The sequence below is a fragment of the Dipodomys spectabilis genome, unplaced genomic scaffold (assembly GCF_019054845.1).
Source record: "Dipodomys spectabilis isolate Male_0828 unplaced genomic scaffold, ASM1905484v1 ptg000125l, whole genome shotgun sequence".
NCBI classification, from domain to species: Eukaryota; Metazoa; Chordata; class Mammalia; order Rodentia; family Heteromyidae; genus Dipodomys; species Dipodomys spectabilis.
Window position 1 is genome coordinate 11,377,623 of NW_024870802.1, and position 20,314 is coordinate 11,397,936.

The window sequence follows — 20,314 nt, forward strand, 5'->3', positions numbered from 1 at the left end:
AAATTCAGATGTGACCTCAGCGGATGCAGATGTGACCTCTTCCAGGTGTCCCAGTTGCCTAGGTAACGCAGGTACTGGGTGGAGACTTTGCTCCGAGGAGGGTGGAGTCTGCTCACCATCCAGGAGCGGACCTTACAGTCTGGCTTTGAACCATGACCCTCAGATCTCTGGCCCTGGACCTAGGATTACAGGCAGGCATGAGTTACCAGAATCAGGCTTCTGATATATTTTAGATCTAGCTTCCGCATATCAGAGAAAACATTGGCCCCTTGTCTCTCAGAGCTTGGCTTACCTCGCTTAACATGATTTGTTCTAGGTCCATCTGTTTCTCTGCAAATGACATATTATTCTAATGACTGTAAAATTCCATGTGGATTGGTACTACATTTTTTGATCCACTCATCCTTTTTTTTTTTTTGTCCGTCGTGGGGCTTGAATTCTGGGCCTGAACGCTGTCCCTCAGCTCTTTAGCTCAAGGCGAGCGCTCTACCACTTGAGCTATAGTGCCACTTCCAGTTTTCTGGTGGTTTATTGGAGATAAGAGTCTCAAGGACTTTCCTGCCTGGGCTAGCTTTGAACCGTGATCCTCAGATCTCAGCCTCCTGAGTAGCTAGGATTACAGGCATGAGCCACCGGTGCCCAGCTTTCTTTTTCTTTTTTTTGTCAGTACTGGGGCTTGAACTCAGGGCCTGGGCACTGCCCTGAGCTTTTTTTTGGGGTCTGGTCATAGGGCCTGAACTCGGCCTGGGCACTGTCCTTCAGCTCTTCAGCTCAAGGCTAGCACTCTACCACTTGAGCCACAGTGCCACTTCCAGCTTTTTTTCTTTTTGCTTATATGGTGCTGAGGAATGGAACGCAGGGCCTCAGGCATGCAAGGCAAGCGCTCTACCACTAAGTCACCTTCCCAGCCCCTTCTTTTGCTCAAGGGTAGCACTTGAGCCACAGTGCCACCTTCAGCTTTTTCTGTTTATGTGGTACTGAAGAATTGAACCCAGGACTTCATGCACGCTAGGAAAGCACTCTACCAATAAGCCACATTCCCAGCCCAATGTTTTCTAGTTTTTTTTGTGGGCTAATTGGAAATAAAGTGTCTCATGGGGGCTGAGCTGAAGAGCTGAGGGACAGTGCCCAGGCCCAGAGTTCAGGCCCCACAACCGAACCCAAAAAACAAACAAACAAACAAAAGAGTCTCATGGATTTGTTTGCCTCAAATCTTAATCTTCAGATCTCAGCCTCCTGAGCCAGAGGTGCCTGGGTGAACTTCAGTTTTGAGGTGCTGGGGACAAAACCCAGGGTCTCACATCTGCTATACATGCCCTGCACTATATCCCTAACCACTGAACCTCAGTCTGCTTGCTTGTTCAGTGCAAGCAATAAATATCACCTTCCAAAAGTCTTCATGAATGAAACAAACTGGAGATTTGAAAGGCCTAACATAGTGAGTAACCAACAATGTGAATTATTTTTTCTTCCTTCTTTGCCTTCTTTCACATTCCACAACGCCAATCTAGAAGGGACACAAGAACTTTCGTAGGGTAGGTTATAATCCTCATGGTCCATTCAAGTGACAGTGATCATCATGGAATCTGACCAAGCTAGTTGTATGGAATGGATGACCTTAGGGGTAAGTGGTGACAGAAAGCTAAGGCCAATACACAGACAGCACTAGAGAAGGGGGGGGGGAGGAGTGGGTCAAGGTAGTTATATGACCAGGTCATATCCAGTCCTTTCCAGGCAGTCACAATAGCAACCTCAAAACAAGCAGAATATATATATCTAATGTTAATATATCTTGTAAGTACTGTGTGTGGGAGAGTACTGAGCTAGGAAACTGGGTATATATACATTGTCTGGTTTGCATCTCATCAAGCTTCAGGTATTAATGTCAGAGGGTAAAGCTAAGTTCAGAGTCGGGCAATCAATTGTCAAGGTCATTCAGTTAGCAAGGGGGAAAGCTGAGATTCAAACCTAGGTATCCAAGTTGCAGACCAGTTCTGTTGCTCCCTGTAATGCTAGTATCTGAAAGAGAGTAGAGATGGAGATGGGTAGAGCTGAAGGTAGAGTAACCCACACTGTGGAGCTCCCTTCATCCTAAAGACAGAGGAGTAGGTCTTATTCCTAGGAAGACCTTTTTATCACTGTCTAGACTTCATCCTTCCATCTTTTTTATGCCCCTCAGCAAAGACCTAAGTTGAAGAAAAAGGGGTCTCATAAACAGTTTATAGGTCCCTCTACATCTGTAATCTCCCCCAGCCGGTCAAACCAGCTGTGCAGACTCAGAGCCTGAGTTAAGGAAAAGCCTTCTCAACCAATCCCCCTAAAGTAACAAAGGGAAGCCCCCCCCCTTATCCAATCTAGACCAGATGCTCTAGGGAGGGGTTATTAGACCAGGCTCTCAAGAGTCTAAACCAGGAGCCCACCCAGCTTGAGAAAGAGAAGCTAGAAGTTGGGGACCCCAAGCCTCCCTCTCCTGCAGGCCGCTCCCCTTTCTCTCCTCTCACTTATTAGGTATTTCCTGTTTATGAGGCAGCTAGGGCCAGGCATTTAGGAATGGTTGGGAATGAGCCCCTCCCCTCTAAGGAAATGGGTAGGAGAATCTTAGGAGTACCAGGAGGTTTAGGAGAGTTCTCCCTGGGGAAAGAATGCTTCCTATACAGATTCTAACACTGCCCCCCCTCCCCCCGCCCCCACCATGGTCTCTGTTCCTATAGGTAGGGGGCACTGGAGGCATCTGCTTTCTGTTCTCCGGTCTGTATCCAAAAGAGAGTAGAGAACTGTGGGTGAAAGAAGCAGGGTTGGAAGGAGAAAAGGGGGAAGGGAAAGCGTGTTTGGCAAGAAGTCCTGCGTATCTCTACACCCGCCCCCCCACTCCCACCCCGCGCCACCCCTAGTACAACCTACTGGTCATCTGTTGCCTCCTCCCCTTCCCCCACTCTCCCTGCAAAACGCAGTTTCAAGGCCTTAGGCTGGGAAGGGTTAGACTTGGCTAAATTAACCCTTTTAGCTCCAGTCCCAACTGGTTTAGCAAGCCAGAGGAGTGGTCTGAGTCTAGGGTTTGCTAGCTTTAGGATAAATGCTGCTTTTCCCAGAAAGCACAGGGTGGATGGAGCATGCAGCCGAGGTCTCCAGAGTAAGACTGGGGTCTCCACACACAGAGCTAGGGCATGGGGTCCACAGTCCTTTTTTTTCTCCGGGGGAGGGGGTGCTGGAGGGAGGGAGAGAGCGAGAGCGCAGACCTAATACCTCACGGCCCAGGCTCCTCCCGCTCCACCTCGCTAACCCCGAGTATCAGGGGCACAGACACTCAGTGGCAGATTTCGTCTCCCACCGCCTTCTCCTTCACCCTCCCATTTTGGGGTCTCTGCCTCAGTCTCTTTTTTTTTAATAGCTGCGTCACAGGCGAGCTGTTCTGCTGATGGCTCCCGGCCCCTCGCCGGCAGCCCGCCGCGCGGCGCACGCACGCACGCACGCACGCACGCACGCCGTCTCTCCCTGCGCGCTCTCCCGGGTCACTTTGACACGGTTCTCCCCTCCCACTAAGCAGGGCAATTAGCATATTAATAAAGCCCGGCCCTGCTCGGCGGGGGCTGGAGAGCCGGCGCCTGCTGGAGGGCGACCGCGGGCACGAGCAGCGGCGGCGGCGGCGGCGGCGGCAGCGGCGGCGGCGGGGCGGGTGTGCGGCGGCAGCGCACAGACACGCACGCGCACACGCGCGCACACGGACACACACTCCCGGGGACGCACACCCGCGCGCACACACGCAGAGGCAGCTCGCCTTCCTGCCTGGCTTCCTTCCTGTCTGCTCCGCGCCTGACAGGCCTCTCACTGCAGCCTGGGGCCACCCGAACCGGGCTGAGGCCGGGGACCAGGCCGGCGGTGAGGGTAGCGGGAGCCGCGGGCGGCGGCAGCAGCTCATGCCCGACCTGTCCCTGCAAGGGGCGGGCACCGTGACTCGGCTGGGCCCCCAGCGGCGTGCGATGTGAAGATGTCAGTGGGCTGTGCCTGTCCTGGTGAGTGGGGCGCGCGGCCGCCCGATCCCTCTCTCCCTCACCCTCATGAGCCCTTCACCTCTTGCTTGAGGAGAACTTATGTGGGGGGCGTCGAAGGCCGTGTGTGTGTGTGTGGGGGGGAGTCGGGAGCTGAAAGGGGTAAGCGGGGCCTCTTTTGAGGGAGGGTTTTCTCATCTGTGTAAATACGCAGCAGCCTTTTCCTTGGGGAGGGGGAGCTGAGAATCGCTTGTATGTTTTTTTGGGGGGTGGGGTGGGGTGGGGAAAAGCTAAATTGGGAGGGGTGCGGGGGGGGGGGGACTGAAATTCCCAGAATTCCAATGTGGTAGCCAATCAAAAGTGACTCTGGACTTTTGACCCCCCCCTCAGGTCATCATAGAGTTGTGATTGGCTGGTTTGGTTTGGCCCCCCCTCCCTTCTTTGCTGTCTACGGCCTCATATATACTAAGATCCCCACTCCACCCCACACCCCCGCCCCGCTTTTTCTGAGCACGCTGTTTGGGGGGAGGGATTGATTGTGGCCCATCCAATTCTTCCTGCCTGTTGCCAGGGAAGGTTGGCCCTCCTGAGGGGCAGAGGTATCCCTCGGGGGTGCCAGATAATTGGGCCTTTGGGTCTGGCATCTCTGCCTTAGTGGGAGGGGGAATCTGGCAGCCCCAGATAGACTAGGCAATAGTGAGATGGAGAGAGTTAAGGGAGTAATACTTGAAGACCTCCCCTCCCCCCCCAAGTGAGAACTTTCGGGAGGACCATTATATGTAGACCACTACCTCCTCCAAACAAATAATCAGCTCTTGTCAAAGGATGGCCTGTATGTTTTTTCTTATGGGAGGAGAGTAGGTCCTATTTCAACTGCTAGGAAGAAACAGAAAAGCCATGTGACAGAGGGTCTCAGAACACTAATACCATCTCTAAGACTCTAAGTCCCCAAATTGATCCTCTTGTCTGTTGAGAGTCAGCTTTCTCCAGGAAGTCAGTGTTCCTGAATCTAGCCTAGCGTAGACACTTTGCCTTTCTAGATGTCCTGTTCTCTGAGAGGCCAACTGGACCCTTCCCCTAACACACACACACACACACACACAAAATCACTATCACCAAGGGAAGCTGCCAGTGCAGAAGCTTCCTTGAAAATCATGTGACCCAGGCTGGGCTGGGCTGGGCTGGGCATACACTTCAAGTGCCTGCCAGTCTGACATTTAAGGGATATGGGGCCCAGTGGGAAGGCTAGGAGAGTCTAAGGATCCTGGAATAACATGATGAAGGAACCCCTGGCTCCTGATACATAAGTGTGAGGGAGAGGAGGAAAGGAAAGAGTTTGGTCCCATCATTCCTCCTATCAGCTTGTTGTGTATGTTTGTGTGTGTATTTTCTCTTTGTAATTGGTCCATGCTGGGTACTTTAGATCAGATCTGTCCATGCTGTAAGCCCACTTCCAGGTTCTGTCCCTCCATCACCATACACAGAAGGAGAGCAAAACCAAGGGCTGAGTCCTAATCTTGGTTCTTTATGAAGTGTAGAGAATGTGAATGGAGGGCATGTCAAGTTGTAGGTAGATGGGAGACTCACTCTGGGGTTGGAGACCTATTCTTATTCTCCAACCCCTGGGTCAAGTAGGGGGAAGAAGAAAGTTTTTCTACTCTATCTCTGTTAAGCTTGAGGACAATGAGAAGACCCAGACCCAGGGGTATATATATGTGTGGGGTGGGGGAACTTCGGTCAGTTCCTTTTGTGTGTTTGGTGGTCTGGCTGAAAGAAAAGGGACAAAGATAGCTTAGACTAAGGTATCTTTTTTTTGCCAAGAAGTCTTGTGGATTGATGCTGTGGAGGATGGATGGAGGTTAGACTTCAAGGAGAACCACCTAGGGAGGGGCTTGAGAGGTGGGGAATGATAGAAGCTATGGTGAGAGGCAACTAGAATTGCATGGGAGGGTGTGAGCTCATATTTAAAACACAAGGGCATCATATAGCAGTCTAGGCCCAAGGACCCCACTACCACCTTGAGCAGCCTTGGAGTGAGGGCCCAGACACCCTGGCAAGCAGCCTGCTGCCTGCCTGCCTGCCTGCCTGAGTCTCTCCTTTGTGCTCTGCTGTCTCCTGGCTCCTCCTCCTCCCCCAGCCCAGCAGAGACAGCACATGCCCCACACATGTGACTGAGGGAAGCCAGAACACACACAGATCCACACACATGCACACGCGGAAAGAGCACAAGATACACAGGCCACACTTAAGCTCCCTAGTGCTTCTGGGGTGGGAAATAGCTTCAGGGGTGAGATGGTCAGAAGCAGGGACAAGCCTTGCTAAGGGGTAACTCCCTGGGCAGGATGCTGAGGGGCCAGGGTTTGTGTGGGGTAGCATGTGGCTCAGAAGGGTTAAGGAAGGGAGGAGGGGGAGGGGGAGAGGCAGCAGTGGTGGCGGCTGGAAGCCAGGAGAGGAGGATGGCAGAGCGCCAGGCCAACGGGAGGCCGGGCACAGACAAAGGAAAGGGGGCAGGCACACTGGAGGCCTGGGTCAGGGGCCCCGGGCAGGGGGCAGTGCTGGTGCCTCATTCTGTGGTCTAGGGCTAGCTGCTATCTTTTGAGGCCCCCTACAGAAGGAATGAGTCCTCTCCTGCAAGTAGTCAACCACAGCTTTTCTCCCTCATCACCATTGTCATTTTCCCTCTCATACACACCAGTTTTAGGGCCTTTTAAGTCAGACTTGCTCCCTTTATCTGGATTGTTCCTGCCTTGAGCACAAGGGGAATTGGGTCAGAGCAGGAGCAGACTTGCTACAGAAAGGGAATGATATTTGAATGATAGGCCAGAGCGTTGATACATCTTGTTGTTTAAGGGTCCTCCTTCACACAGTGAAGGGGAAGGCCCCTAATAACACCTATCTGGCTAGATACACTAGATGGGGTTCTGAGCTCTCAGCATTGGGCAGAAGCCAGAAGAATCATACTACTTCACCATCCCCATGTAGACAGTCATTTGAGGCTTGGAGGGGGCAGGGAATAAGAATTGCTGAGATGCCCCAGGGCTAGGGTTGTATAAACTAGGCTTAGAAGTCTAGGGTTCAAACCTCAGGCCTTCTTGGCTATGATCTTTTCAAGTTAGGATATTTGACCACGTATGTGTGTCTGGGTATAAGCTGAAAGTACTGCTTGATCTACGATTTGGAAAGTATAAGGAAAAAATGACGGGCGGGGAATGTAGTTTAGTGGTAGAGTGCTTGCCTAGCACACATGAAGCCCTGGGTTCAATTCCTCAGTACCACATACACAGAAAAAGCTGAAAGTGGCACTGTGGCTCAAGTGGTAGAGTGCTAGCCTTGAGCAAAAGAAGCTCAGGGACAGTGCCCAGGCCCTGAGTTCAAGCCCCAGGACTGCTTCTCCCCCCTCCCTCCCCCCCAAAAAAAAACGGAATTGCCTTGTTAGTGGAGGAAGAGTATGTGCCAATCCAGAGTTGGGCTGCAAATTTTCTAGGCAGTAGGATTATCTTATATCCTGGTGGTAGGCTGTATGTTGCAAGGTCTGGCCAGATATCATAGACGTCAATGTTCAGGAAAGCTGGGGTGTATTATGTGGAGGTGATAAGGAATTGTGCAGGTGTCAGGGAGACTAGTGTGTGGGATGAGTCTGTAACAAATGACCAGGTTATATGGATAGTATAGCCATTTTTTGGTGTGAGTATTGGAGTCAGGGTGCATATATGTATTCCAGCTCCCAGTGTGTATGGGAATCAAGGTTTGACACAGACTTTGTTATATGTGTATCTGTGTGTCCAGGGTTTGAGTTTATTGAGGGTTTGAAGTATATCACAGGCTGAAATGTGTATTTATGGTGATTTACGTAAAAGTAAGAGATGTTATTTATGTGTGGATAATGCTCAAACAGCCAGATGAAGGTTTTCTTTTTTTGTTATTGTTATGTTTTGGGTGGTGGTATTGGGAGTTGAACTCAGGCCTTAAACTCTCCCTTGGCTTTTTCTGCTCAAAGCTGGTGCTCTACCACTTGAGCCACATACCTCTACTTCCAAATTGTTTCTGGTTAACTGGAGCTAAGAGTCTCGGATTTTTCTTCTTGGGCTGCTTGGAATTGTAATCCTCAGATCTCAGCCTCTTGAATAGATAGTATTACAGGTGTGAGCTACCAGTAACCCGCTACTATTGCACAGCCAACCAATGTGTATGTCATATGAAATCCTGTTCTTGGGATTACATGTGAATATAGTTGGAAGGAGGTAGTAGAGGAGACACTTAAATTGCAAAGAAGAATGAAAGTAGCACCCCTCCCAGAGAGAGAGAGAGAGAAAAAAAGAGAGAGTGAGTTTGCCTTCACGAGTGCCAGTACACCTTCCCTATCTTTTCTTTTCTCTTTTGATGTGGGCCTGAATGGGCCTGGGCGCTGTCCCTCAGCTCTTCAGCTCAAGGTTAGTGCTCTACCACTTGAGCCATAGCGCCACTTCCGGCTTTTTTTGCTTATGTGGTGCTGAGGAATTGAACCCAGCGCCTCATGCATGCAAGGCAAACACTCTACCACTGAGCCACCTTTCCAGCCCTCTTTTTTTGCTTGCTTGCTTTTTTTTTTTTTGTCAGTCGTGGGGCCTGAAATCTGGGCTTGGGCCCTGTCCCTAAGCTCTTCAGCTCAACGTAAACACTCTACCACTTGAGCCACAGCACCAATTCTGGCTTTTTCTGCTTATGTGGTGCTGAGGAATCCAACCCAGGGCCTCATGCATATGAGTGAGGCAAGCACTCTACCACTGAGCCACCTTCCCAGTCCCCCGCCCCATTTTTTTATGTTGTGGGGCTTGAACTCTGGGCCTGGGTGCTGTCCCTGAGCTCTTCAGCACAAAGCTAGTGCTCTACCACTTGAGCCACAGAGCCACTTCTGGTTTTCTGAGTGGTTTTATTAGAGATAAGAATCTCATGAACTTTCCTGCCCCAGCTGGTGATCCTCAGATCTCAGCCTCCTGAGTAGCTTGGATATCAGGCCTGAGCCTGGCTCCGTGTTTGTGTGTGTGTGTGTTTGTGTGTGCGTGTGTGCGCGCGCGTGTGTTTCCTGTCTGTATCTAGGTTGTTAGTCCTGGATCACTATCCAAGTTTCAGAAGTATATCCTTCTTCATCACCTCTCTCTTCAGATAAAACAGTAACCACTTTCCTTTTTTTTTTATTGTTTTATTTATTTATTTTTAAACCAGCTTGTTGGGGAGGATTCAGGAGCCCTTTCTTAGGCCCCTACTGGAGACCCTCAGATAGGCAAAATTTCCTTTCCTAGCCCTGACAATGCTCTGATTCAAGGGGTGGTAGTGGAGAAAGGGTCTAAGCCCAGGGTTGGAAGTTATTAGGTAGATTGGAGGCCAGGGAAGCCTGGAGTGACACCCCCCCACCCCTTTTCCTCTAATCAGTGTTTACAGGGTGAAGTCAGAATGTGTCTCTTGTCAGAAATAGCCCCCAGAGCCTCCCCACCCCAGCTGCTCTGGGATTTCACCAGAGAAGTCCAGAGTGGCAGCCCAGGCCAGCTCTCAACCTGAGATCACGGGGAGCGATGCAGAGAGATTGGGGGAGGTTTGGCGGGTGGATTGAAGATATTGGAAGTCTGCAAAGGCCAGCCAGCACACTCCTCCCCCTGCCTGTGGCTTTGGCTCCCTTGCCCACCCCTGAGCTTCACGCCTGAGTCTGGAGGGTACAACTCTCCGCTCTACTCCTCCTCCCCCCCTCCCCGCCCCCTGCCTCTTTTCCGCCCCGTTCTCTGGGCCCAATCCTCTGGATCCCCAGTCTGCGGGTCTCCTCTTTTGTTTTTCTCAGCAGTCCCTCCTCCCTCCCTCCCTCTGCTCTTCCTCCGGCTTGCAGGGAGGGGGCGGGGCCGGCGGGGGCAGCTCCACCCTCCGCCCGCCCTGGGGCCTCATTCGGAGTGAGGCTTGGAGAGGAGCGGGGAGGAGAGGGAGGGGAGAGGAGGGAGAGAAAGAGAGAAAGGAAGGAGCCGGCGGGAGCTGCGTGTGTCTGTGTGCGAGTGTGAGTGAGTGAGTGAGTGTGAGTACCGGGCCGCCCTCTCCCGCTGCCCCAGCGAAGGGGCCCCGTGTCCTGGGGAGGGAGGGCGGGCGGGCTGCTTGGAGGCAGAGGCAGCGAGAGGCGGCGGCGGGGAGAGCCAAGGAGGAGGAGGAGAGAGGAAAGAGCGGAGCAGCCATTGTTGAGGGAAACCTTGCAAACAAAGAAGGCTCTGGACTCCCCGCGGCCCCCCGCCCCCCAGACCGATTCCCTGGCCCCGAACCCCCGGCCCAGTGACCATTGTAACTTTCCCCCGGGGCTGTGTCCGCCGCCGTGCGGGCCAAGGCTTGGCCTGTGAGTCTTTGTGCGCCCGGTGGAGTGGAGCCTCCTACATAGGCCGGTCTGTCCCACTCGGGACATGAGCGGCTGAAGTTGGCCCCACCTCAGCCCTCACCCCTGCCAGGGTCTCTCTGGGTTTCCAGGTGGTCCCCGCATCTCTCCTGGCCCCCTCAGTTCTCCCAGGTAAGTCTGGGCACCCTGCAAGCTTGTTGGGGGTGGGCGGAAGGCCCTCCTCTGGCCCAGGCCTTGTATGTTGGAAGTGGGAGAGATGCCCAGCTTGGAGAGGCCTGGACTGCAGGCCTCCTGACCTGTAATCAGCCCCCAAAGGGAGAGGGCCTGCCCTCTGGTCAGGCTGGTTACCATGGGAATGCCCCGTTGGAGGTACCCACTGTCCCCAGGATGCAGCTTCCAACCTAAGAAAACTTTGTAAGTTCTGGGCTCCTGTTTTCCTCTCCCATTTCCTAAGGTATCCTAGATTGCTGGGAAGGGGTGTCTATAACTCCAAGGCTAGATGACACATCCTCTCCACTACCACCCCCATCTTGCTCCTACCCTGCTGCTGGGGACCAGCAGCAAGGGAGACAGATGGTCTGGGTGATGTCCCTCCCCTTCTCACTCCCAGCCTCTTGTGCTGTAGCTCCTGGGAGTTGCTTTAGCTCTGGAGAGGTGTTGAGTTTGTTGTGTCCATTTACTGGAGGTACAAATAGAGGCCTCAAAGCTTTTGGGCTTTAGCTTCTTAGAACTGTTACTCAGCCCAAAACAGTGCTTTGTCTAGAGAAAGAAACTAAGGTTTCTGAAGCCCTTTTTTAGAATCAAAGAGAAACTCAGATGTCATACTTTCATTCTCTTCAGTCTTTTTTTTTTTTTTTTGGTCAGACTGGGCCTGGGTGCTGTCCCTTAGCTCTTCAGCTCAACGTGAGCCCTCTTACCACTTGAGCCACAGCACCACTTCTGGGTTTTTCTCTTTATGTGGTAGTGAGTAATTGATTCAGGGCCTCATGCATACAAGGCAAACACTCTACCACTGAGCCACCTTCCCAGCCCTCTCTTCAGATTCTTAAAGTGATCCTAAAACTAAGGGAGAGAGGTAGTTTTGCTTTTGAAGAAAGGATGGCCTAGGTAGGAGATAGGGGCTAGTCCTGAGAATTTTAGCTCTTGTGTTCACTGCCCAGGCCTATCCTCTGATGCACTTCTTGAGTTTGGACTTCCAATGTGGCCTTATTTGTCTGAGGAGACAACTTGGGGGGCTTAGTGGGGTCTATTCCTTGCTGGAGACCCAGGCTCAGTCCAAGACTGGCATGGGAAGGCAGTTTGTGTGGTGCTTAGAGCATGTAGACATGGCCCATGAGAGCTCCTGAATGGGTTGAGGGCCTTTTGTGGCCACCCTTATTCTGCCTGGGGCTGCTGGGTTCCAGCCCTTAGTAGGCGTGTTGGGACGAGCTGAGGATGGAAGCCTGTTGGGCAGGATGAGACACACTCATGTGCAGGCACACACAGGCTCCAACTCTTGGCACCTTCAGGAACTGTGTAGTCTGGGCCCCTCTGGGACCCCCTTTTTGCCCACAGTGTGAGGAGGGGCCTTTGGGGAGAGAATTGAATGACATATTGGCACAAGGTCTTCCTTTGTCTCTTTCCCTCAGGAACAAAATAGATTTTGTATCTAAATTGGGGAGGGGACTCATATACAGCTATTGAGCTACCCTTCCAAATGCAATCAAATTTGGGAAACCTGTGAAAGCAAATATCACCTTAAACCTTTGGGACCATGCTTTGGCTTTTCCTTTCTGGGAGGGAGGAGAAGAAACAGAGTACCTGGCTCCTACCCAACTGTGAATTTAACTGTTGACAGAAAATAGTATTCTAGGAACCATATATGCTGCTAGATGAGGTGGAAAAGAGACTGCCTAGATATACATCCATGACTCCTGTCTAGTTACTACTTATCTATAGACTGAGACCCCAGGAATCTAGAATACCAGGCCTCCTATGTTCTACGTGGAAGTAAAATTGGATCCAGTGGAGGCTCCTCCATTTACTGCAAATCTCAAGAAAAAACGGCCTAAGGCTTTGGGTTTCTGGTTTGGAAACAATACTCTACCCAAGGTGGGTGTGGGGGCTGGGCTGATAAGGGAGTGGCGGTTGGTGGGAGTGGGGGAGAGACAGAGGCCCAACTGGTTATCTGGTGGGTGGCACCCCCCTTTATCTTTCTATCCCCTGCCCTCCTAAAACTTTGAGGGTGAAGGAGGGATAGAGAGTTTTCCCAGTCTCCCTTTGTCCGCCCCACCTTGGTTACTTGAGAGCAATAAAAGGGTCAGATGGTAGTTGATGATATGGTAATATCTGGGTTTGGATCCATTCTGTCAGGAGGTAGGTTTGGGTTTTTATTTTTTGGGGGGGGGGGGGAGTTGCGAGTCTTGAATTCAGGGCCTAGGCACTGATCCTGAGCTTCTTTTGCTCAAGACTAGTGCTCTACCACTTTGTGCCAAAGCACCACTTCCAGTTTTTGAGTGGTTAATTGCAGTTAAGATTGGGGGGGATGGGGGGCCACCAGCTGGTTGGCCTCAAGCTGTGATCCTCAGATCTCAGCCTCCTGAGTAGCTAGGATTACAAATGTGAGCCACAGGCACCCAACTAGATAGTTAGTTGTTTGTTTTGGCCATTTCTGGGGCTTGAACTCAGGGCTTGGGCACTGTTCTTGAGTTCTTTTGCTCAAGGCTAACACTCTACTACTTGAGCCACAGAACCATTTGTAGCCCCTTTCTGTTATTGTGGTACTGAGGAATCTAACCTAGGGCTTCATGCATGCTAGGCAAGCACTCTACTACTAAGCCATAGATAGTAGTTGTTTGTTTTTGTTTTTTTGGTGTTTTTTTTTTTTTTTTTGGTCAGACACAAGGCTTGAACTCTGTGCCTGGGCGCTGACTCTCAGCTCTTCAGCTCAAGGCTAGTACCTACCACTTGAGCCGCAGCATAACTTCCGGTTTTCTGGTGGTTTATTAGAGATTTTTTTTTTTTTTTTTTCTTTTTTGGGTCCAGTTGTGGGGCCTGAACTCTGGGCCTGGGCACTGTCCCTCAGCTCTTCAGCTCAAGGCTAGCGCTCTACCACTTGAGCCACAGCACCACTTCCGGCTTTTTTCTTTTTGGTTATGTGATGCTGAGGAATCGAACCCAAGGCCTCATGCATGCAAGGCAAGCGCTCTACCACTGAGCCACCTTCCCAGCCCCTGGAGATTCTTTTTTTTGTGTGTGTGTGTGTCGGTCATGGGGCTTGAACTTGGGCCTGGGTGCTGTCCCTGTGCTCTTCAGCTCAAGGCGATACCGCTTGAGCCACAGTGCCACTTCCTGTTTTTGAGTGGTTTATTGGAGATAAGAGTTTCATGGACTTTCCTACATGGGCTGGCTTTTTACATGATCCTCAGATCTCAGCCTCCTGAGTAGCTAAGATTACAGGCATGAGCCATCGGCGCCTGGCTTATTGGAGATTCTTATGGACTTTCCTGCTCATGCTAGCTTTGAACTGCAATCCTGAGATCTCAGCCTCCTGAGTAGCTAGGATTACAAGTGTGTGCCACCGGGCTGGGAAGGTGGCTCAGTGGTAGAGTGCTTGCCTTGCATGCTCAAGGCCCTGGGTTTGATTCCTCAGCACCACATAAGCAAAAAAAGAAAAAGCCGGAAGTGGCGCTGTGGCTCAAGTGGTAGAGGGCTAGCCTTGAGCTGAAGAGCTGAGGGACAGCGCCCAGGCCCAGAGTTCAGGCCCCACGACCGGACCCAAAAAAAAAAAACCAAAAAACAAGTGTGTGCCACCGACTCCCGGTGATCTTAGATCAAAAACCTTTATGATCTTTGGGCAGATAAGTTGCCTCACCCATAACAATAAGAATGTTGCTTTGGCTGGGCTATTCAGAAGGCTGAGATCTGAGGACTGTGGTTTGAAGCCAGATTAGGGAAGGAAAGTATGTGAAACTCTTTTTTTCTTTTCTTTCTTTTTTCTTTTTTTTTTTTTTTTTGTCGGTTGTGGGGCCTGAACTCTGGGCCTGGGTGTTGTCCCTGAACTCTTAAGCTCAAGGCTAATGCTCTACCACTTGAGCCACAGTGCCACTTCTGGCTTTTTCTGCTTAGGTGGTGCTGAGGAATCGAACCCAGGACCTCATGCATGCAAGGCAAGCACTCTACCACTGAGCCACCTTCCCAGCCCTTGTGAAACTCTTACCTCCAATTAACTACCAAAAAGCTGGAATTAGGAAGAGCACTATTCTTGAGCAAAAAGAAACTCAAGGACAGCATCCAGGCCCTGAGTTCAAGACCTAGAGCCAGGACCAAAAAAAAAAAAAAAAAGGACTGCAATTGGAGCTGTGGCTCAAGTGGTAGGATGCTAGACTTGAGGAGGAAAAAAAAAACAAACTCAAGGACAGTGCCCTGGCCCTGAGTTCATGCCCCAAGGCCAGCCATCGTGAATACACATACACAAACACAATGTTGCATGAACACTGCTACCTTACAAAGTTGTGATAATTAAATGAAACTGTAGATAAAAAAGGGGTTATCAAAATTCTAAAAATGATCGTATCTTCATTCTATGATTGCTTCTCAGCTTCAGTTTCTCTTTTGCCATTCAATGTTCAAAGAAACAGTCTTGAGTGTGGGTTAGGATTGGGGCCGAATAGTCCCAATTTATTCTCTCTCTCTCTCTCTCTTCTCTTTTTCTCTCTTTTAAGAGTCTTTGTGCATACCCATGAGAGCTTTAATTCAAGGCTTTGTTTTCTCAGCTTTGTGTGTGTGTGTGTGTGTACACACCAGTCCTAGAGTTTAAACTCGACCTCAACATCTGTAGCTTTTTTTTTTTTTGCTGAAACTAGCACTGTTTTTTGGCTGGTCTTGGGGTCTGGACTTTGGGCCTGGGCACTGTCTTTCAACTCTTCAGCTCAAGGCGGCTAGCGCTCTACCACTTGAGCCATAATGCCACTTCTGGCTTTGTTTCTCCTTATGTGGTGCTGGGGAATCGAACCCAGGACCTCGTGCATGCAAGGCAAGCACTCTACCACTTGAGCCACCTTCCCAGCCCCCATTCTGGCTTTTTGATAGTTAATTGGAGGTGAGTCTCATGGACATTTCTGACCAGGCTGACTTTGAACTATGATCCTCAGATCTCACCAGTAGCTAGGATTACAGGTTTGAGCCACTGGTACATGGCTTCACTCAGTTTTCTTGCTGACCTACCACTTAGCCCTGCCTCCATGGTTAATTGGAGGTAGAGTCTCTAAGACTTCTGCTTAGGTTGGCTTTGAACTGTGATTCTCCAGGTCTTAGCTTCCTGATTAGCTAGGATTATAGGAAATGAGCCACTGGCCTCTGGATGCCCCCAGTTTCTTAGTTAAACAAGATGAGAGCCATTTTGAAGAAGTAGTAAATGCTTCCTCCCCCTGTATACCCCTCCCTTGGAACCAGGCTAGAGGGACTCCAAAAGACCAGTCTGAATCCACATGGTCTAGCAGACTTCTAGGAGAGCCCCCAAGAGGATCCCAGGGATTTCTCTTTTCTCTTGCTTTTTAGGTTGTTCCTCAAAGTCATTCAAGCTGTACTCGCCGAAGGAGCCCCCGAACGGCAACGCCTTTCCCCCCTTTCATCCCGGCACCATGCTGGATCGGGATGTGGGGTGAGTCCCTTGCTTACTTCTTAACTTTTCTCCCTTTGACCATATAGGAGCCTCCTACCTGGAAGGGGAAGGGGCTGAAAAACCCCCCCCTTAATAATTCCTATCTCCACCCCTATTCTCATGGCTTCTTCCCTTACACAGCCCAACTCCCATGTACCCGCCTACATACCTGGAGCCTGGGATTGGGTAAGTGGAGTCCAGCAGGAAGTGAAGTGCTTTTCATCACCTGGGTAAAGACAGAAGGGAAGCAGTGGGAAGGCTCTGCTCCTACTGACCTCCCCTCTTAACTTTTCCAGGAGGCACACACCTTATGGAAACCAAACTGACTACAGAATATTTGAGCTCAACAAACGGCTTCAGAACTGGACAGAGGTTTGGCTAAGGGAAAAGTGATAGGGAGGATGGAGTCTTATTTGGATACCCCTGTGGGAGGTCTTATAACATATATACTCTTTCTGTGTGTGCTCTCTAGGAGTGTGACAATCTCTGGTGGGATGCTTTCACAACTGAGTTCTTTGAGGATGATGCCATGTTGACCATCACTTTCTGCCTGGAAGATGGACCAAAGAGATACAGTGAGTGCTTCTGGGGGTCGTGTTTTGAGGTTGTATGGTCTGATGGTGGGTCTGGAAGTGCCATGAGATCCATCTTGGCAGGGAAGGTATCTGCCTGACCCCCCTCTTTGAGGTCCCTCAGTCCTGAAAAGTGTCCCATCTCTACAGCCATTGGCCGGACCCTGATCCCACGCTACTTTCGCAGCATTTTTGAAGGGGGTGCTACGGAGCTGTATTATGTCCTTAAGCACCCCAAGGAGGCATTCCACAGCAACTTTGTGTCCCTCGACTGTGACCAGGGCAGCATGGTGACCCAACACGGCAAACCCATGTTCACCCAGGTCAGCAACCCAGCAGGATGTGGAACACCCGGGCACCTGGATTTGATTTCTTCTCTTCCAACATGTACCCAGCTGTTTCTTAAGAAGGAATAATGAAAAATGGTCAAATTAAAAGGGAGGGCAGGCATACTGCAGCATTCAACAGACATTTATTTGATTTGTGTCCGTTTTCTGGGCCTCACGGGTATACAGCAAACAAGAGCCTGCCTTCATAGCATGAATGTATCTCTGACCTCATGGGAGAAGGACAAGGATCTTTTAAGCATTGCAACTATGCATGTGTACAGATAGGTGTATGTAAGGCCAGCTATGGGAGGTGCATGGGATGGGGTGGGGTTGCTGTGATAGTTTTATACCTAGATTGATGTGCGGATAGCAGAAGTGTATCCAGTGGGAGCAAAGGACAGAACTATGACAGGGATGTTTTCATGTGTGTGGGGAGGGGACAGGGTTGTGACAAGCCTGTCCCCAGGTGTGTGTGGAGGGCCGGTTGTACCTGGAGTTCATGTTTGATGACATGATGCGGATAAAGACATGGCACTTCAGCATCCGACAGCATCGAGAGCTCATCCCCCGGAGCATCCTTGCCATGCATGTGAGTTTGGGGCAGGACCCAAAACACAAGGGGTAGGGAAAGCAGCCAGAAGGGGAGACTGGGTCTGTCATTTCATGATCCTGACTTGGAGAGAAGAGAAGGGTTTCTTCATCTGAAACACATGCTTAATGTTAATACTCCCTCTTCTCAGGAGAATCACAACGCTCAGATGAGCAGTGAGGATGGTGAGCAGATGCAATCCAGGTGCTAATGTTCTTGTCTTTCTCTCCATCTAGGCCCAGGACCCCCAGATGTTGGATCAGCTCTCCAAAAATATCACCCGGTGTGGGCTATCCAATTCTACTCTTAACTACCTCCGAGTGAGTTTCTGGTATCCATTTCTGCCCTATCCTGTTTGGTCACAGTCCCATATCTCTTCTGTGACATGCTCTTATCTACTTCCAGCTCTGTGTGATACTTGAGCCCATGCAGGAGCTCATGTCCCGCCACAAAACCTACAGCCTCAGCCCCCGAGACTGCCTCAAGACCTGCCTTTTCCAGAAGTGGCAGCGCATGGTAGCACCTCCTGGTGAGTGCCTTTCCCTGTGCTTACCAGGACCTGATGCAGTTTTCCAAGGCTGCATTTTTTTTTTTTTGCTTTTTGGTCAGTCATGGGGCTTAACTCAGGGCAAGGGCACTGTCCCTGAGCTCTTCTTGCTCAAGCACTCTACAGCTTTGGGCTACAGCACCACTAACAGTCTCAAGTCTCAGGTTCTTCCCTGCCCAGGTTGGCTTTCAACCACCATCCTCAGATCTCAGCCTTCTGAGTAGCTAGACTTACAGAATGAGCCACCAGCACCCAGCTTTGAGGCTGCATTTTTATCTTCTTATCAAGTTCTCTGTCCCTTCCTTGCTCTTGGGGCTACAAGACGGAGGATGGGGCAGGCTTGGGCTTCTCCCAGAATGGAGAACTGGGGATCCAGGGCCCTGTTCCACTTGAGTTTCCTTTCCTGGCATAGCGGAACCTGCACGGCAACAGCCCAGCAAACGGCGGAAACGAAAGATGTCAGGGGGAAGCACCATGAGCTCAGGGGGCGGCAACACCAACAACAGCAACAGCAAGAAGAAGAGCCCAGCCAGCACCTTCGCCCTCTCCAGCCAGGTACCTGTAAGCATCTCGGCTTTCTTCTCTCTTCTGGGCTGCCCCACCACTCACCCCTGACCCATATCCAGGCCTCAGCAAGTTAGCAGGCACAGAAGCAAAGACAGTTTTCCCCAGTATACTCTGCCAGCATGAGCTGACTCTTTTCACTTAAGAGAGAATCCTTGGCAGGCACATACATAGTTAGAATCACAGACTCAGCCACAGCACATAGAGTATAAAAGGAGAGAGAGACATTCAGGACAGATAACCACAGGAACATATTATCAGAAATACACTCATGGATAGAGGAATATTCAGTCTTGAATGCGGCTGTAGCTCTAGAGTACACATGCATCCACACATACTGCCCTCCCTCTTGGTTTTGATCTGTTCCCTCTCTCTGAAATATGGACAGAAGTTTAGGAGCCCATTGAAATCTTGAGTGAGATGAATTAGGAAGCTAGGGAAATAAATTGATATTGTTTCCTCCCAGAGTCTAATGGATATAGGCTAAGAGCTGTGATGCTCTAGAGCCCCTCACTGAGAAGGATTCCAGGAGCTGAGGGAGTCAGAGGAGTTGGGGTTTTAAACTTGGGAATGAGGAGGGGGAGGGAGGTGTTGAGCTTCTAGGATGGGTATGGGGGTTCTGGGGATATCTACTGCCCTGGGCCGGGCGAGCCCCTGCCCCGATTATGTTTGGGGACCTCCGCCACTCTCAGGATGTGATGGTGGTGGGGGAGCCCACCCTGATGGGCGGGGAGTTCGGGGACGAGGACGAGAGGCTCATCACCCGGCTGGAGAACACCCAGTTTGACGCGGCCAACGGCATTGACGACGAGGACAGCTTTAACAACTCCCCTGCACTGGGCGCCAACAGCCCCTGGAACAGCAAGCCTCCATCCAGCCAAGAAAGCAAATCGGAGAACCCCACGTCACAGGCCTCCCAGTAAAGGCCCTGCCATGGCCACCCAGCACTCTGCCTGCCTGTCCCACCCCTTGCAGCCCCAGGGAGCAGAAGACAGAATGAAGAGACTGGGCATCTAAATGGGCAGCCTCCATCCACCCACTTCAGGGAGGAACTGACTCACTGGGGGCAGGTGCCAAGATTTGCCCCCCAGTGACCCTGGGTTGGGCTGGCCCCTGCAGAGCCTTTTGGGGGAAGGGGGTACTCATGTGGATGCCTACATGGACCCTGGGCCTCAGAAATGTTCTGACCCTTCTACCCTATCCCTAGGGCATTTGCCTCCATTCTCACCCCAGGTTCTGGGTTCCCTACCCTCATGACTTTACCCCCTTTCAAGCCTGGGGTGGTCTGACCCACAGACTTTAGGGGCCTAGAGTTTTGGGGCTTGTTTGAATGCCCCTACCCCTAGGCGGCTGCTCTGGGTTCCTTCTCCCTTCTACCACCTGTCCCAGCTCCAAGTTTTTAAAAAAAATAATATTATTAAAAATATAAGTTAAAAAAAATCATTCATGTTTCCCCGTTCCCCATTAAAAACCCAGCTACCTCCCTCCTCCTAGAAAACAGGGCGAAGGTGGGGGGACTAGGAACCAGGTGGGGGTGAGAGTGGGGACAGGAGGGTATGCATACCGTTTTATATACTTTGAGAGCTTCAGACCAAGGAGACACTGCCATCCCCTCTTTTTTCTGTGGGGTGACTAGAGTCTAGGAAGGCCTGCCATGGTGTGAGGGTGAGGTTACTGATGGCCACATCTTTGTGACAACCTCTGCTGTTGTCTGGACTATGGCCTTCCCTCCTAGTGCTTGTGACT

General features: G+C 51.0%; 1 protein-coding gene across 4 annotated transcripts; it reads left to right on the top strand.

Annotated features, from left to right (window-relative positions):
- The first annotated feature begins 3,510 nt into the window (after nucleotides 1-3,510).
- Ldb1 (LIM domain binding 1) lies at nucleotides 3,511-20,011 on the top strand. Of its 4 annotated transcripts, none has more exons than XM_042689299.1 (11): nucleotides 3,511-4,010; nucleotides 15,865-15,967; nucleotides 16,109-16,153; nucleotides 16,264-16,339; nucleotides 16,440-16,542; nucleotides 16,690-16,862; nucleotides 17,335-17,457; nucleotides 17,694-17,777; nucleotides 17,863-17,986; nucleotides 18,417-18,565; nucleotides 19,261-20,011. In XM_042689299.1, the coding sequence occupies exons 1-11, from the start codon at nucleotides 3,986-3,988 to the stop codon at nucleotides 19,489-19,491; spliced, it is 1,236 nt and encodes a 411-aa protein (XP_042545233.1). In that variant the 5' UTR covers nucleotides 3,511-3,985; the 3' UTR covers nucleotides 19,492-20,011. The 4 variants fall into 4 exon arrangements, with proteins under 4 accessions (XP_042545233.1, XP_042545234.1, XP_042545236.1 ...); XM_042689300.1 differs by having other exon boundaries at nucleotides 3,688-4,010; nucleotides 18,417-18,559; XM_042689302.1 differs by lacking the exon at nucleotides 3,511-4,010 and adding an exon at nucleotides 10,401-10,497.
- Nucleotides 20,012-20,314: the final 303 nt, after the last annotated feature.